The sequence below is a fragment of the Mauremys reevesii genome, linkage group 3, assembly GCF_016161935.1.
Source record: "Mauremys reevesii isolate NIE-2019 linkage group 3, ASM1616193v1, whole genome shotgun sequence".
In the NCBI taxonomy this organism is placed as follows: Eukaryota; Metazoa; Chordata; order Testudines; family Geoemydidae; genus Mauremys; species Mauremys reevesii.
In genome coordinates, this window is record NC_052625.1 from 172,667,729 (window position 1) to 172,686,620 (window position 18,892).

General features: G+C 37.8%; 1 protein-coding gene across 4 annotated transcripts in view; it reads left to right on the plus strand.

Annotated features, from left to right (window-relative positions):
* Positions 1–18,892, plus strand: part of SNTG2 (syntrophin gamma 2) — a 479,465-nt gene that overhangs the window by 398,109 nt on the left and 62,464 nt on the right. For all 4 annotated transcript variants that reach the window (XM_039528153.1, XM_039528152.1, XM_039528151.1 and 1 more), the window contains exon 12: positions 3,395–3,511. In XM_039528153.1, the coding sequence (XP_039384087.1) occupies positions 3,395–3,511 (117 nt within the window). The remainder of the gene's footprint in view (positions 1–3,394; positions 3,512–18,892) is intronic.

Below are 18,892 nucleotides of genomic sequence, written 5' to 3' on the forward strand. Positions count from 1 at the left end.
TCTGCAGTCAAGTAGGAAGTAAGTGGGGGAATGGCAACAGGGAATGGAGGTGGGGGAATTGGAATCATGTTTCGCTAAGGGGGGGAATGGGAACAGGGAATGGGAACAGGGACACAGGCAAGGTTCTGTGGTGTCAGAGCTGGGAAGGGGGACACTGAGGAAGGAAACTGGAATCATGCTTGCTGGAAGTTCACCCCAATAAACATTGAATTGTTTCCACCTTCGGACTCTGGGTATTGTTGCTCTTTGTTCATGCAGGAAGGACCAAGGAAGTGAGAGGGTGAAGGAATAAGGCCCCTAACATCATGGAGAAGGATGTATTCAAACCAAATCTTTTGATACTAACCATCACAGTAACGTAGAATAATAATACAGGCACCAGTTCAGCAAAAACACTTAAGCATGTGCCTAAATCGTTCCCTCTTCAACAAAGCACAGTGCATGTTAAGCCTGTACTTAAAATTAAAATATATACTTAAGTGTTTTGCTAAATAGGGATGGGATTTCTTAAGTGCTAGACTGGAGCCATAATACTTTGCACTTCTATAACATCTTGCATTCAAGGATCTCAGAACAATTTACAGATACTAAAGATGCAGTCTTCACAACTCTGTGTAATCCATTTTACAGAGAGGAAACTGTGGCACATGTCATATCTTCACTGCAAAAAAAGGTGTGTTCTTATACTGGGATAGGCAAATTGAGATAACTATACTGGTATAAAATCCTCCTGGAGATAAGGCACCAGTAGGTTTTAACCTCAGTGCAGCTTGTCAAGGCCAACACTTTACCCCCACCTGGGATTTATCTTGCCTAACTACATTGAAGTATAAACTACTGTCTTGTCTCTACTGCAATTTTACATCAAGATAACTTCCTTGGGGGGAGGGATAGCTCAGTGGTTTGAGCATTGGCCTGCTAAACCCAGGGTTGTGAGTTCAATCCTTGAGGAGGCCACTTAGGGATCTGGGGCAAAAATTGGTCCTGCTAGTGAAGGCAGGGGGCTGGACTCAATGACCTTCCAAGGTCCCTTCCAGTTCTAGGAGCTTGGTATATCTCCTATTGTTACCTTGATGTAAACATATTCCTATTTTTTTTTGCAGTGAAGACATAGCCGTAAAGAGGGTGTCTATCCAAGTTCACTCATGAACTATATGGAGGACCAGGAATAGAACATCAGTCTTCTGATTTCCCTGTCTGAACCTTAAACAAAAACAACCTCTTTTCCTTGATCTGCTGTTTTACTATATTTAAAGATATAGGAGATGTAGCTATAATTTTGTTGGCTCTGCCATATTTGATTTGACGTATGACCTGAGCATGTTACATTGTCTGACTATGTCCCATTTTCCCTAGCAATTATTATGAAGCTTTGAGATCCTTAGATTTGGAAGGGGGTCATTAGAATTGCAAATTATTACCATGCGCAGCACTCTGTATCTTTTGTAATCTTGTAATAGCATCTAATTTACTTTCCAATAATGACTGGGAACCCAGCGTGGGTTAACGAGGTTTGCAAATTAGCAGATAAGCAAACAAATATGTTTGTAAAAAATATCAAGGATCTGGCATCACAAAATGTACTTTGTTCCGGCTAGTGCCCTTTATTTATGATTATAATAACATGCAAGTATAAGCAATCTGTGTTATTGTTTGTAGAAGAGTCTGAACAGTACTGTGGTATATTTTGTTAAAGTAATGAAGTGTCTGAGCATTCAGTTATTAAAGCTGTGCTGATGAGTGGTGAAGCAATATTTTGGTGAGAATTATTGAGTTTACACAATAGCAAAGTGAGAATTGGAAGGTCTACTGTATTTACTGCACTCTTTCCTACAGCATTAACATTTTAATGAAGTTATAGTTCAGTAGAAGAATGTGGAGAAGCAATAGCATTATGTTGGTATAAAATATTTTTTGAAGTAAGTTGACTGATAGCAGAGATAATTATGTATTAAATAACAGAGCTAGACAACAAAGTATGAATCATGCTAAGATAAAAATGTGACCATAGCAACGTGTTTCTGTGTTCAATCTGTACTCTTACTGTACATTGTTTCGATTCCATGCTCTGGTCACATTCAAAAGTTTATCTTAAGTATATAATACAAATGAGTCACTTCACTATCTTAATTATATAATACAAATGAGTCACTTCTTCTCTTCGAATCTCACCTTACATCCCTTACTCAGGCTAAATTCCCACTGGTTTCAAGTAAGGTTTCGTGTTGTGTGAGGGCTGAGGGCAAGATTTCAGAAGTGCCGGGGAACTTGTGTTCCTCAGTTACTTAGGTACTTTGGAAATGCCATGCTGAGTACAAAAACTCGAGATTGGCCATTTACAGTTTATGATTTGCAGAGTACTATAATTAAGGACAGATAAATATTTCAAGGCATATTAAAGGCCATATAGTCAGCATGATGTTGTGAAATTAAGCATACCAGCTACTGTACTAGCACTGTGCTAGAATGTGGTTCTTCATGGTGTATCTAGCTCAGAGCTAATAAAATCTTACTTATGCCCAAATTTCAAGGTTACTTAGAATACGTAAAATTACTTTTAAAATAATTGTAAAATCATTAAAATTTATTTGTAATAACTTTAAAGGAAATAAAAAATGTGTGAGATGAGCAACAAAAACCCTCGGAATTTTACTCTACCAGCAAAGAAACACCAACAATTCCCATTTGAAGAAATATATGCAAGTGTAAACCCCTGGAAGCACAGAATATAATGTAATTCTTTTAGTGATGGGCAAACTTCAATAACTAGTGAACTGCTTGGTTTCAGATAAGCCTATGGACTTATCCGCATGTCTTTTGTTTGGAAGCAGATCTCATAGAATTACTAGTGCTGCCCGGTTTTCACTTGGACACAATACTGTGGGAACAGCCCTTTTGTAATATTTCAACATCACTATTTCAGGTCCTGGCCAAAACCAGAAATTGCAGCAGCACATAGAGTGTTAAATAAGTGACATTTTTGGAACCACCCTATATGGCTGGTTTGAAGCATGGACAGCTTTTTTATCAGAATAAATTTTTCTATCTCTAATCTTTATGGGTCCAGTCCCATCCACTTTCCCTCATAGCTGAGGCAGACCCTCAACGCACCAGATATCAATGTGATACTGCTGCACCAGGCAGACAGGATTCAGAGAGCCTGGGCAATATGGATCACACCTCTAGGGGGGCTCCCTACACACAGGCATGGAGTATAATTTAGGGAGCAGGTCTGAGGAAGGCAAAGAGGAGAATGAGACAGGTTTAAAATCTAAGGCCACTGCCCTCCATTAACTGAGTGGTGTTCTAGGGAGAGGGAGAACTTCTGTGTAAAGGGTGTATTATGCTGCTATTGAAGCTTGAGTTCTAATTTTTCAAAGGTTTTACTCTGCAGATTATTCATATGGGCTGGGTGAATGAAAGACTCGAGGGAACTGGTTCATCTCAACTCTACAAATACAAGTTCCTGGCACTGAAGGGTTCATCCTTCTACATTTTCAGCACTCCACCGGTAAGAAACCAATTTATTTTTTGTAAGGTTTTGATTACTGGTGCAATCCTTTTGGAAGCACTGGTAATGAATTCTTTCCTATTTTATAAAGGTGTAGGCTGAAATTTTCAAATGAGCCAAAGGGAGTTAGGCACCCAAATCCTATTGACTTGCAGTGTGATTTTGGCATCTCTGAGGCGCTTTTGATAATCCCAGCCATAAAGTTCTGGGGAAACTGGATTGTTAATGGCACACAGAGTTTTTGCTTTCAAGGCACTGGTTCAAATTCCCCTCAGGTTGGTTGTGACCAAAATTTGCCATCTTACATTGGTTCTGAGGCCTACCTGTATGTGAAATGAGCTGGTACTTACTCTAGTTCTTCTAAGAAAGGAGTCCACGTCACAGTTAGAACTAACTGGTGTTGATCTTTGCCAAAAGGCCATGGGTTGAATGTTCACAGGGGATGAATTATCCCTACACCTCCTAGACATGGGACATTCCCCAAAAGTTACAGCCTACTGGTGGGGTACTGTAGGATAAACTGTAGTGCTACTGTCAGAGTTGTACTTTTTCTGTAGATAAAATGGAGGACACCAATCTCCACAGTTAACCAATCCTGTATCTTTCAAGAGTACTAAAATTTCACTGGAAGAAACTGAATAAAAATAAGCTAGAGAGTCCTAAAAATCTCAAAACAATCCATACCATATCACATCATAACCTTCCTATTCTTTTTCTTCCACTTATACAATACAGTGCTGTTGCTCTCGGGGGAAAAAAATTGTAAAGAACAAAAAAGAACATTGAAAAAACAACTGCAAATTAACTGCCTATTTAGGCCCCCACTGAAGTAAATAGTATAACTTCCATTGCTTTCAGCTGAAATAGGAGCAAATCCAGGCACTTTAAATATAAACTATCTTACTGGAGTATATTAAAGTGTGAGATAGGATGATTTATGAACCTTAGACAGTAGCAATCAATAACACAGTCCCTCTTGCACTATGCTACAGTGCCAAGCCAAATGGTCCTATTATGTTAGTACCATCATGGGTCAAAAATGGCCAAGTACCAATCTTTTGCTTAATTTGGAGTTAACAAAAACTAGATGTGAAGGACTCAATTTAAAATTAAATCCTCAAATGCAAGTAAACCAAAAAACACCTCAGCTCAGAGAGTAATATTTAAATCAATTAACCTATTGTATCTGTCTCTAGTTAAAAGACAATAAAGCACAAAGAAAAAATTAAGCCAATAAATAATATAACAAAAAATGACAGTCTTTTATTAATCTTAATTATGGCTTTCAGACCTATTGTAGAAGGGGTGTATTTGATATAGTTAAAACTATTCATCTCAGTGATACAAATCGAAGATAAACTAGTTAATTTATCAAAATCCAGCTCTCTCCTGATATCAGACGGTGAGAATAAATGTATTGTAGCATTTTCCCCACATTATCTTTATATATCTACTTCACTGCCATGTTTCTGGAGATAGTCTGTAGTGGTATTGCTCCTTGTGAAAAAGTAAACAAGATAACTAACGTGGCACCTTGTATTAATACCATATTCATGCCCATTGATCAGATACTGTAGTAATGACTATGATATAAATGACTAAATAGGTAAATTCTAAATCTCAATGAACAGTTTTTTGTGTTTTTTATTCATTTCACAAATGCCATGTTACATGAAACTGTGGCTCTACCACCCACCGATAGGGCTGTTCTCAGACTATCTTTATTTCTTTAGTCTAAATAGCCATTCTTTTTTTATCTTTTTATTGTTGTATAAGTAATAATAATTAATAATTAATAACAAAGTAATAAGCAATTGGAAATTGGCAGGATCCAACAAACCCGAACACTGGAGGGGTTCACAATTTCAACATGGATCCAGATTCAAATTTCCCAGCTGGCCTCTATATGTATAATGGCTACAAAAATGTGGAACTCTGTGCCACTCCAATTATGGATTCCCCTCTTTGAACCTTTGGCTCAACTCTAATGACATTTTTTTTAAAAACTCTCTAATAAGTTATTAACTATTATTCCTATTGTTTATGGTCTATATAAAGTGAAATCCTGAGTGCAACCTTAAAATAACTCCAACAACAATTAATTGTTGTACCACAAACAAATGTGTTACTGTGATTGGTTTGCTCGAATTTTACAAGGCTAGTTATTATGTTCTATTTTAATCATGTTGCCGTTATGCTGTACAGCATCATGAGAACATCAGCAGGTGAAGCACTTTATAATTAAAATTATGTTACAGTGTGTATTTTGCTTTAAATATACAAATTAGATGGGCTGTCAAATAAAATGGCTATCTTCAGTCTTGATGATCCTGTTCACAGCTTTATTGCCCATTTATATCAAGCATGTTCACTACAGTTTTTACTCTTGTTCTAGTCCTTTGTGTAAATGGACTGTAAATCATACTTGGATTTAAACATAGCTGACATCTTTTCATGACAATAACCCATATACATGCTAGTCATGGGCAGAACTCAGAAGAAATACTTCATAAAGGTTCAGGTCTAGTGATGTTTAGCAATTGAAAGGTGACTCACTGTGGAGCTATGCTCTGCCAAAATAGTTTCTGCGAATGACAGATCATCATCTTAGCAAGTATATGTCAATCTATTTTTACTTGCTTTGTTTATTATTAGGGCTGTCAAGTGTTTAAAAATAATTGTGATTAATCTAATTTTAAAAATTAATCATGTTTAATCACGCTGTAAATAATAGAATACCATTTATTTAAATATTTTTGGATGTTTTCTACATTTTCAAATATATTGATTTCAATTACAACACAGAATACAAAGTGTACAGTGCTCACTTTATATTTATTTTTATTACAAATATTTGCACTGTAAAAAACAAAAGAAATAGTATTTTTCAATTCACCTAATACAAGTACTGTAGTATAATCTCTTTATCATGAAAGCTGAACTTAACAAATGTAGACTTATGTACAAAAAAGCCTGCATTCTAAAATAAAACAATGTAAAACTTTAGAGCTTACAAGTCCAATCAGTCCTAATTCTTGTTCAGTCAATCACTCAGAAAAACAAGTTTGTTTACATTTGTAGAAGATAACGCTGCCTGCTTCTTTTTCGCGTCACCTGAAAGTGAAAACAGGTGTTTGCCTGGCACTGTTGTAGCTAGTGTCGCAAGATATTTACATGCCAGATGCGCTAAAGATTCATATGTCCCTTGATGCTACCATTCCAGAGGACGTGCATCCATTCTGATGACGGGTTCTGCTAGATAATGATCCAAAGCAGTGCAGACAGATGCATGTTTGTTTTCATCATCTGAGTCAGACGCCACCAGCAGAGGGTTGATTTTCTTTTTTGATGGTTTGAGTTCTTTAGTTTCTACATCAGAGTGTGCTCTTTTAAGATTTCTGAAAGCATGCTCCATACCTCATCCCTTTCAGAATTTGGAAGGCACTTGAAATTCGTAAATCTTGAGCTGAGTTCTGTAGCTATCTTTCGAAATTTCACATTGGTACCTTCTTTGCGTTTTGTCAAATTTGCAGTGAACATGTTCTGAAAATGAACAACATGTGCTAGGTCATCACCTAAGACTGATATAACATGAAATATATGGCAGAATGTGGGTAAAACAGAGTAGGAGACATACAGTTCTCCCCCAAGGAGTTCAGTCACAAATTTAATTAACGCATTATAGCACATCTGGCATGTAAATATCTTGCAATGCCAAGTAAAACAGTGCCATGAGAATGCCTGTTCTCACTTTCAGGTGACTTTGTAATTATGAAGTGGGCAGAATTATCTTCAGTAAATATAAACAAACTTGTTTCTCTTTAGCAGTTTGCTGAATAAGCAGTAGGACTGAGTGGACTTCTAGGCTCAAAAGTATTACATTGTTTTGTTTTTGAGACCAGTTATGTAATCAAAAAACTACATTTGTAAGTGGCACTTTCATGATAAAGAGATTGCACTACAGTACTTGTATAAGGTGAATTGAAAAAATACTATTTCTTGTCTGTCTTTGTGCAAATACTTGTAATAAAATATAAATATAAAGTGAGCACTGTGCAATTTGTATTCTGTATTGAAATATAATCATATACTCTGTGTTGAAATCAATATATTTGAAAATGTGGGAAAATATCCAAAAATATTTAATATATTTCAATTGGTATTCTATTGTTTAACAGTGCGATTAATCATGATTAATTTTTTGAGTTAATCACATGAGTTAATTGTGATTAATCGACAGCCCTATATATTATTCATCTGGGAGTGCTACAGTGTGACCCTGGTAATGTCAACATGTGTGTCATCAGATATTGTCCCTACATAGTCAACATAACAGTTTGCAAAAAATTGATAAGTTTAGACGTAAAACTCAATATCTAAAATAAGCAGACTTGCTTACATCAATATCACCAGAGAACAAGTTATATGCAATAGACTATGAACTACGTTCAGACCTTGGGGATTCTAATTCCTAGAGTATAAACAAAGGTTGAGTGATCATCATAGATTTTCCAACATGCATCTTCCATCCTTGTTCCGTAATACTGCAAGTAGTATTATTGGATTTCTCTTATGCTGGAAAAAAATCTCATCAACTTGCACTTGTTTGACCCTCAGAGCCACATTTTCCAAAAGTATCTTGCATTTGTTTATGCATACTTTTCCCTTGTGTGTTTCAAGCACCATCACCTGTTGCTGCTGGGTTCTTTCTCTTGCGGAGGCATGTGATAGAATTTACCAGTACAAAGCTGAACACTTGTCCACAGACAAGACAAAATCAGTCACCTACATTTTTTCATTAAAGAGCATACTTAACCATTTGTGAACACAAAGTTGCCTGGGCACAAATGGAGGCTGGATTGAAACCCTTTGAATTTTATTATTAAAATCAAAATGTTTTAGTCTAGGTACCCTGCCATAACTAGGAAATTTACCATAATAATGTAATGCCCTGAAAAGGCATTAGATAGGGGAAAATTAGTTTAAAATCTGATTAATACAGTGGTTGTATTAAAAAGTCAACATTTGCCAGAAGATAACACAAATTGGCTTACAATAGAGATGAATTTAGCTTTCAGTGAACTCTCCAATAGATTTTGTTCCTGGGACTAAAATGTCTATATGATTTGCTATGCCAGTCAGGTCATTTGAAGGGCTATTTTATTGGGGCTCAGGACAAAATCTGACAGTTTACAGATAACAGGTTTTATTCTGCCTTACAAAAAGTAGTTAAAATATGTCTGGTACCATGAATGTTACTGAGGAGGTCTCTCAAGAGTGGGAGGGGAACCCTCAAGGCATTGGAAAGTATAAGGCTTGGAAATTTCTCAGTAATCATGGTTGGCTCAAGAGAATAATTAAGGGCTAAAAAATATGCTTTTTTATTGTAGCTGATTGAGTCTTAGTTCTTGCTATTTAGACCTTATAATATGTAAATAAAACACCAGAGAAATGTGATTACACAATATGATCTATGTGCTATTATTAGGCAGTTTTCACTTCTAAATGTTTTTAATTCATTTTAATTTTGGTTACTTTCGAAAATTTTAAGAGCCCAGTTATAATTAAGGGATGCTGGAAAGGTTCCATTTTTATAAGGCAGTACCCCAGTTCCCAGCTCTACAAGATCAAAGATTGCATGGTACATCCCAGTAATATAAAGTTAGGGGACAAAAGCAGAGGACCCCTCCTATTGTTAACATTATTTTGCAAGGAAAGCTTATTTTAATAATAACATGAATTCACCTCGCTTACTCTTTATGATGCACTACTATCTTCCCAATCAGTTTTAAAACAAGATTTCTTTCAGTTGTGGCACTCACCCCAGCCCCTCTTTATGCTTTGTAGAGATTTTAAAAAGAAAAGCAAAACAGTGACTATTCCAGGTATGGGGACACTAGCACAATTCTTTCTCTCTAGCATTCAGTTTGGCCCTACGGTGAAGTATAGGCATCTCAGAACATGTGCATGAGCAGCAATAGACAAAAGCGGGCCAAAATCAGGCTGAATTCCAGATTTGCTATGCTACAGAGTGGTTCATTAATTTCTGAGGCATTAACACAGCCAAGCTGAGAGAGATTTTAGCACATCTGTATTGAAAAGACTGTAAAGGTGGAGAGTGAGTGTGGGGTAAAAGGTAATATAACAAAAGTGGTGGTCCACAGGAGAAGCACCACAAGTTGTTACAGAAGGCAGCGTTTATTTCTAGAGCAAGCCAGGTCTCATCTTTAAAAAGAAACTTTAATATAAAATCATAGTCTTGCATACCCAATATCACACCTACTCTGTCTTCTCAAATTGCTTGAGGGTATTTTCATTATTGGAAGGTAGCCTTGGGGCCAGGCATTTCAGTCCCTGCACATCAGTAGTGTCTGATCTGCTTGTCATCTTTTCTGGCATGAGTTTTGGCACATAATATTATTGATTAATAGTAGCTGCCAATGTTACTTCTCATTAAAATATTTAATAACTTTCCTCTCACTTACACAGTTTAATCCAATAGGCAATTTATTAATGATGGATTGTTTTGAAAAGTGTAATGATACAATAGAATATTTGAAAGAAGATAAATGGAGTGGTTTTGTATTGAAAATGGAGTCTAGTGGAGCAAAAAATTATCTGAATAATATTTAACTCTCTAGCAATTTTTGTATTAATCTTTACATTTATCAGATAGTAACATTACCTTTAAGCTTTTGTGTTAGTTTCACCATCAAGGTTCCCTTTTTGCATAGTACAATATGATATACAAGGTAGTAAACTGCAGCAAGTCCAACCCATCTGTAACCTACTGAAACCATTTACGGTGACTGAGAAGTTTAAGAGCACTGAGCAAACAAAACAGGAAGTTTAAACATAATGAAAACAAACATATTCTGTTAGTCTATGTTGAAAGAAAATTATAGATTTAAAAGGCAAAAATATGTATTACTTTAATCTGAATGCTAAAAATGCAATAGAAAAATAAACATCTTGTTCATCATCTACAAATATTGCAACAATTGTGACCTTGTTAATCTTCCAGATTTCATACCCATGCAACATATAGGATGAAATCCTGGCCCAATTGAAGTCAGTGACAAAATACTTTAATGCAACCTGGATTTCACCCTCTATATTTAATGATAACCAGGAGCTCACCTGTGTAAAGAGTGTTGCTAAGGTCGAGGAATATCAAGTTGCCAGTATTATAACAGAAATAAAGTAATTTTCAGCTTTTTAGTTTGTCTTTCATTCAATGGTGTAGATTCAGGAAAGGGCTGACATTTCAGCTCAACAGGGGCCTTTATCATAGATAACATTGGGAATTTATAGTTGTGCTATAATGTGCTCATCCTAAAAGCTTACACGAAAGAAGCTGTTCATTGATTTCTAGTTTACAAAAGTGTCTAAAATGTCTTCAGTGGAGGGAATCTTGTATTCAAAAACAGTTAAGTCAGAGTAAAGTAACCAGCACATAAATTTACAATTATTAACATTGTGAGCCAAATTCTCCCCTCTCATTTCCACCGATGCAAGTCCATTGAAAACAAAATGTATTGAAGTCTGTGGGTTTCCACTGTTCTAACACATGGGAGAACTTGGCTTATATTATATAAACCCACATGAAAAAATCTCCCAAACCCTTTACACTGTGATTTTCAGCTCTTTGTATGTTGGCATTGAAATTGACAAAATTGTTGAATTTATAGAAGTTGTGTTGGAGACCTATTAAGTTGTTGGCAGGTTGGGTGTTCAGGTGCTAGAGAGCTAATACTTGGAGGCTAGTTTCAAATTTGGTGTGAATTAACTTGTAATTCCTTTGCTTTTTATTGTTTGCATTGTGAGGAAATTCTCTTGAGCAACCTTAACATAGGGTTTTATATCATTATTTCCTATTTTTTTAATGTAGCAGGATAAAAAAGACATGTAAATATGGGGGCTGAAAGTTTAGGGCTGGATAGAGGGGCTAGCTGGGCAGTAGTGCTGCAGAGAAGCCAAATAATCATATCTTCTCTATCTAAAACTTTTCATTCCCAGTACAAACAGCTATAACCAACACCTCAACTTCCTCTGTGTGCTACTCAAAACTTTTCATGAAAAGCTATGTGAGCTTGGCAGACTAAAAAAGACTTCAGCACTGGGGGAAGAAGCTAGAGCATCAGTTACATTTCTCTGTCATGAGTATAAGGTTTTTAACTAAGCAAGTATGACTGTTTCCCCATTTCCCCAGTTTCTCCAGCCACTCTCTCCCAGGACCTTCAGCCAATTTCCACCACCTACTTTAAGTCTTGGCCAGGCACCTTCTGTCTCCCATCTACTGTCCCATTATCACTACCTGTGATGGGACAGGTTCCCACCCCAGTCAAGAAGGTGGTGGCTGCGGCGGGGGGGGGAGGAGTTCAAGAGTTCCTCTGGGCACAAACAGCCCCACCCCAGTGAATGTGTGAGGCCTGTTGCACTTGGAAAGAGGCAGCTCCTGAAAACGGAGGATCCAAATCCCACAGGGTTGTCACCGGAGGGAAACAGAGCTGGAGAATACAGTTCTCAATCCCACAGAGCAGGGGCTGCTTACCTAGAAAGCTGATAAAGTCTCTGCCACCTGGATCTTCTGGATCGGTAGCAGGATCTTTGCTTTTCTTTTCTTTAGCGCCCAGAACTCTCAGCCCGGGGCTTTCAGCTGTAGAGGGGATTAGGAACCCTGCTCCCCTTGACAACGCCGCTTTACCCTTTGCCTTGTGAAGAACACTGGGGTGAGCATGGACTGTCTTGCGGGCTGCAGGATTATTCTGTTTTTCTTTTCCTTTCTTTTGGAGTGTGCTCACACCCGTGGGGAGAGCTGCCTGCCTAAAATTTGTGGGGTAGGTGTCGCTGTAGCACTCCAAACCTGTGCTACAGCGACACCTACAGCCAGAGTGTGATGTCTGGGATGAGAGAGGTGCCCAACCTCATCCCAAAGGTAGAGGATACAATCTATGTTGCTGCCCCCAGAAAACTTTTTTTTTTTGGTAAACGACACGTCTAAACTGTCATACTTACAAAATACAGACATAAAATATGTTTATAGTTTACAAGCTGAAATTAGATGGAGCTGTATAGAAGGGGCAGCAATGGTGAGAGTTGGGGAGGCATTAGATTGTGGGTAGTTGCACAAAAAGGGGCTTTCTAAAGACTCCAGGAAGGCCAAGACAGGATTACACTCCTGAACATCTTAAGAGTTTCACAGGAAGGTCATTCTTCTCCTGCAACATTAGCACTTCTACAGGAGAGCAGACTGTCTTCTGACGACTTTCCAAGATCTAGGAGAGAAACTCTGGGAACACTTCCTTCCTTATAACTCATCTGGTGAAGCCTGAGCTAAATCACATACCTATCAGAGCTGTAGGGCCATCCTGTTGACAAAGAATGCCTCCCTTGTCAGTTCTGCCTTAGGTGGCTTGTCCTGACAAAATACCTTGTTCAACTCATCCTTCATCAAAAGTTACTAACACAAAATAAGTTAGATGATGTTATATTCAGAGTAAAAATTTACAACAAATGTACAGTACTCTACTCAGAGTAAGCACTGTGAATTTGGATAGTAAACGCTGTTCTATTTATTTATTTATTTATTTTGAGAGAAGAAAGAGAGAGAGCATATAGTTTCATCCCTGTTTCAAGTGCAATTCTTAACGCAATCTTAATTTTTGAGATACATGGCATCTCCATAATTCCGTAATACCTTTTCAATATGATTAAGACAGTAGCACTGAAGTGATTTCTGTAAGACTGTGACTACCTAACTGATCTATTTTATTCATATTTCCTTTAATTGAAAAATAAGTGCAACATTATTTTTGAAGTAATAGAAACAATTAAACACCAACAGACTGTAATTTATCTGTGTTCCTCCTTGCAAAGAGATTAAAGGGAAGAAAAAAGTATACATAATTTAATGAGTGCAGGCACAATGATTTGAATATGAAAAGCATTATTTAATGCTAAGTATTACTAATTGTAATTATATACAAGAACCAAAGTAATATCCTGAGATTGAAGTCGCACTCTATTTTAGGGCATAGGCTTTACCATGCGTGCCTTAACAGACAACTAAATCCTGTGTCTGAATTATAAAGTTAGTTATTAATTTTACTCCATCTCCCTACTAGTGCAAGACTGTTCCTTATTGTTCATTTTTTTAGTATCTGGTTAGTTTTAAATGTCCCAAGGAGGGCTGTCAATTAATCGCAGTTAACTCCTGTGATTCACTCAAAAAAATTAATCACAATCAAAAAAATTAATCTCAATTAATCACAGCTTTAATCGCACTGTTAAACAATAGAATACCAATTGAAATTTATGAAATATTTTGATGTTTTTCTACATTTTCAAATATTTTGATTTCAATTACAACAAAGTGTACAGTGCTCACTTTATATTATTATTTTTATTACAAATATTTGCACTGTAAATATAACAGACAAAAGAAATTGTATCTCTTTATTGTGAAAGTGCAACTTACAAATGTAGACTTTTTTGTTACATAACTGCACTCAAAACCAAAACAATGTAAAACTTTAGTGCCTACAAGCCCTCTCAGTCCTACTTCTTGTTCAGCCAATTGCTAAGAAAAACAAGTTTGTTTACATTTACAGAGGATAATGCTGCCTGCTTCTTATTTACAATGTCACCTGAAAGTGAGAACAGGCGTTTGAATGACATTTTTGTAGCTGGCATTGCAAGGTATTTACTTGACAGATATGCTAAACATTCGTATGCCCTTCATGCTTTGGCCATTGTTGCAGAGGACATGCATCCATGCTGATGATGCTCATTAAGAAAATAATGTGTTAATGAAATTTGTGACTGAACTCCTTTGGGGATAATTGTATGTCTCTGGCTCTGTTTTACCTGCATTGTGTCACATATTTCATGTGATAGCATTCTCGGATGGTGACCCAGCACATATTGTTCATTTTCATAACACTTTCTCTGCAGATTTAATAAAACGCAAATCAGATACCAATGTGAGATTTCTAAAGATAGCTACAGCACTTGACCCAAGGGTTAAGAATCTGAAGTGCCTTCCAAAATCTGAGAGGGACGAGATGTGGAACATGCTTTTAGAAGTCTTAAAAGAGCAACACTCTGATGTGGAAACTAAAGAATCCGAACCACAACAAAAGAAAATCAGCCTTCAGTTGGTGGCATCTGACTCAGATAATTAAAATGAGCGTGCATTGGTCCACACTGCTTTTGGATTTTTATTTAGCAGAATCCTCCATCAGCATGGACACATGCTTCAGGAATGATGGTTGAAGTATGAAGGGACATATGAATCTTTAGTGCATCTGGCATATAAATATCTTGCAAAGCCGACTACAACAGTGCCACTTTCAGGGATACTGTAAACAAGAAGCGGTCAGCATTATCTCCTGCAAATGTAAGTACACTTGTTTTTCTGAGCAATTGGCTGGACAAGAAGTAGAACTGAGTGGACTTGTAGGCACTAAAGTTTTACATTGTTTTGTTTTTGAGTACAGTTATTTTTGTACATAATTCTACATTTGTTAGTTCAACTTTCATGATAAAGAGATTGCACTACAGTACTTGTATCAGGTTAACTGAAAAGTACGATTTGTTTTTTACAGTACAAATATTTGTAATAAAAATAAATATAAAGTGAGCACTGTACACTTTGTATTCTGTGTTGTAATTGAAATCAATATATTTGAAAATGTAGAAAATGAACAACATGTGCTAGGTCATCATCTGAGACTGCTATAACATGAAATATATGGCAGAATGTGGGTAGGAGTAGGAGACATACAATTCTCCCCCAAGGAGTTCAGTCACAAATTTAATTAACGCATTATAGCACATCTGGCATGTAAATATCTTGCAATTCCAAGTAAAACAGTGCCATGAGAATGCCTGTTCTCACTTTCAGGTGACTTTGTAATTATGAAGTGGGCAGAATTATCTTCAGTAAATATAAACAAACTTGTTTCTCTTAGCAGTTTGCTGAACAAGAAGTAGGACTGAGTGGACTTGTAGGCTCAAAAGTTTTACCTTGTTTTGTTTTTGAGTCCAGTTATGTAATCAAAAAACTACATTTGTAAGTGGCACTTTAATGATAAAGAGATTGCACTACAGTACTTGTATTAGGTTAACTGAAAAGTACGATTTGTTTTTTACAGTACAAATATTTGTAATAAAAATAAATATAAAGTGAGCACTGTAAACTTTGTATTCTGTGTTGAAATTGAAATCAATATATTTGAAAATGTAGAAAACATCAAAACTATTTGAATGGTATTCTATTATTCTTTAACAGTGTAATTAAAACTGTGATCAATCACAATTAATTTTTTTAATCGCTTCACAGCCCTAATCCCAAGTCTTGGGGCTTTTACCACCTCTTTACCACAGGTTAGAACAGCTCACTGCAGGAATATTACTTAATGTAAAGCTATTTTTCCCTTTTAATTTAATCCCATTACATGTGGTTGAAATGCTAAATAATTCTACCTCTCCTTTCAGCAAAATCCTACACCCACTGAAGTCAACAGGATATTATGCCATTGACTTCAGTGGGGTCAGGATTTCATCCTTTGTGTCTGTATCCTCCATACAATTCCTGATTTCTACAGTACTTCCACTTAGTTATCACATAAGCAAAGCTTCTGTATAATATATTACAACCAGTTATTCTTTCCTTCTAAATCTGTCCCACAAACTCCCTAATATTTGTTTTTTTCTGAATACACTCCAAATTGTCTATATTTTTTTGGCAATGCAGGTTTCCAGAACCTGAGCCAAAGGTCACTGAGGTTAATCATAGAATCATAGAATATCAGGGTTGAAAGGGACCTTAGGAGGTCATGTAGTCCAACCCCCTGCTCAAAGCAGGACCAATTCCCAACTAAATCATCCCAGCCATAATGACTCTTTCCATGTACTTCAGTGGGGTTTGGATTAGGTTTAGACTATAATACACTATTGTAGCTGTAGTCCCCTTAATGTTGTGTGCATAACTTCTGTGCTGTGACATGATGTTTCTTCGTAACTGTTTAATCTTAAGAACCAAAGCAAAAGACATGGGCAAATGCAACTGCCATTCAGCAGCAGCTACGTAGAAGTCTGGGGCAATCAGTGGAACTCCACTAAACCCATAAATAGATTCTCCTACTTATTTTTTTCCTCTGACCACTAACAAGAACTAAGGATTCTCCTAGCTCTAATTTTTCAGGAGAAGATTCTTTTCCTTTCCATGTCTTGGTATGAAATAATGAGTCAACCATTGGTTTATGGTGTAGAGAGCTGTTCTGGGAGAAGCATGAAAGTCATCTAATGAAGGCAATTATTTTAGGCCAGATCCCATAGTCTTTAATCACTCCTTATTCAAGCCTCAATCGGAGACAATGGGACTTCCCTATAGCTGAGGACTAATCAAGGAGCTGCAGTGTTTGGCTCACTGAAAATATGTTCTGACTATGTAATATTACCTCCCACAATCAGATTCAACAGTAAATTCTAGTCACCTCTGTTCCTGTGTTATTGCTGGCTTCTAACAGTAGTAAAGGGAAAGCTTAAAGTTAATATTTGGTGCATGTGAAAGAAGAGACTTAAAATTGTTTTATAAAGTGTGATTCTAAAACAACATACATATTTTAAAGGGGCTCAGGGACAGATGTAATATCAAAAATTGCTTTTAATTAATTTTGTTAAAAACTAATTATACTAGGTTTCAAATTGACAAATAAACATTAAGTACACCTCTACCCCAATATAACATGACCCGTTATAAGATGGGTTCACATACAAGGCGGTAAAGCTCTGACACACTGCTCTGAGCAGCGTGTTAAGGGTGTCAGGCCTGGCCGAGGCCGAGGGGTTCGATAAGGGGCAGAGGGTCTCGGGGGCGGTCAGGGGCTTCCCCCCCCCAGGGTCTGGGGGGCAGGAGCTGTGGGAGGGCACTTTTGGGGGCCCCACAGTGCCAGAGTGTCCCGGGGGATTAGCGGGGGGGGCCGGGAGCAGCCCGCTCTGCTTCCCCAGCCGTGGCGCTCCACTTCCCGCTGGGCAGGTGAGTGCAGGACCTTTCCCCAGCCACCCCCTAGAGACACGGCTGGGGCCGGGGCAAGGAAAGCAGAGCGGGCTGGGGCTGCATCGCTCCACATCCTGCTGCAGGTGAGTGTGGGGGGGCATCCTTTCCCCAACCTCCGCACACTCACCAACAGCGGGAAGCGGAGCACTGTGGCTGGGAGCTGGCGGACTGGAGCAGGATGGGGCCGGACTGGTCCGCTTCCTGCCACTGACGGTGAGTGCTTGTCAGGGGGCGGAGGGTGGATAGGGGGAGGAGCAGTCAGGGGCAGGGGGGTTGGGTGGGGTCCTGGGGTGATTAGGGACAGGGGTCTCTGGAAGGAACAAGGAACAGGCAGGGGGCAAAGCAAGTTTGATATAATGCAGTCTCACCTATAATGCGGTGAGATGTTTTTGTCTCCCGAGGACCATGTTATATTGGGGTAGAGGTTTAATTTTCCTTGAGCTTTATTGCTCCTGAAGAACTGCTGCTAAAATAGCTACAGAATGATTATGTAAGCAGTGTTTTTTTCATACAGTGTATGGAAGTTATTTTTTATTAATATTTAAATTGTGAAAAGTGTCAAATGGAGAACCCTAGAAGATGAGTCCCTTTACCTATTGAACAGATCCAGCATGGACAGGAGCAATACTAGATTCCCTTCCAATGTTCCTTAAACTCAAACCGGAAATCCTCCCATGAGGGATAAGAATGTAACTCAGTTCTCAGATCCCGTTTTGAGATAGTCAACAGTGATGCTTGTTAGTTCCAATTAAGGTGGACATCTGACAATAATGTCAATTATGCCAAGAGCTGGGCCTTAAAAAATCATCACATTGGGCTAATCACGTGATTTTTTTAAATTTGCTTTGTGTTCAAGAACCTTAAAGGTTCTTACTTTTGCCTTCTTCTACATGGACTAGAGGCTTGCTCTCTTTTAAAAAATGAGAGCAGGGGTTCTCATGTAATCACCTGACTCCCGGAGTTGGGGCTTAACCCCCTCCCCCTGCGGTCCAAATATCACTGCAAGTTGGCAATTTTTTCTGTCTCAGCAGAGCACAGGGTCAAAACCAAAAGACAAAGAACTCTACCTCAGTGTATGTTACTATTACCAAGGGCTTGTCTACAAGGCCTGGCAGTGTGGACTATGGGGGTGAGAATTGCAGCATGCTCTGAAGTACAAACTTAAAGGTATCTAGGTCATGAACACATAGTCCTTTTTGAAACAGGATTACGCTAACATGAACATGGTACCTTTTACCTTGTGATAGCTGGGTCTACATGGGGCAGTTCCAATGGAACACTTTAGTATGTGCTTCAACTCACGCTCCCAAATTCTG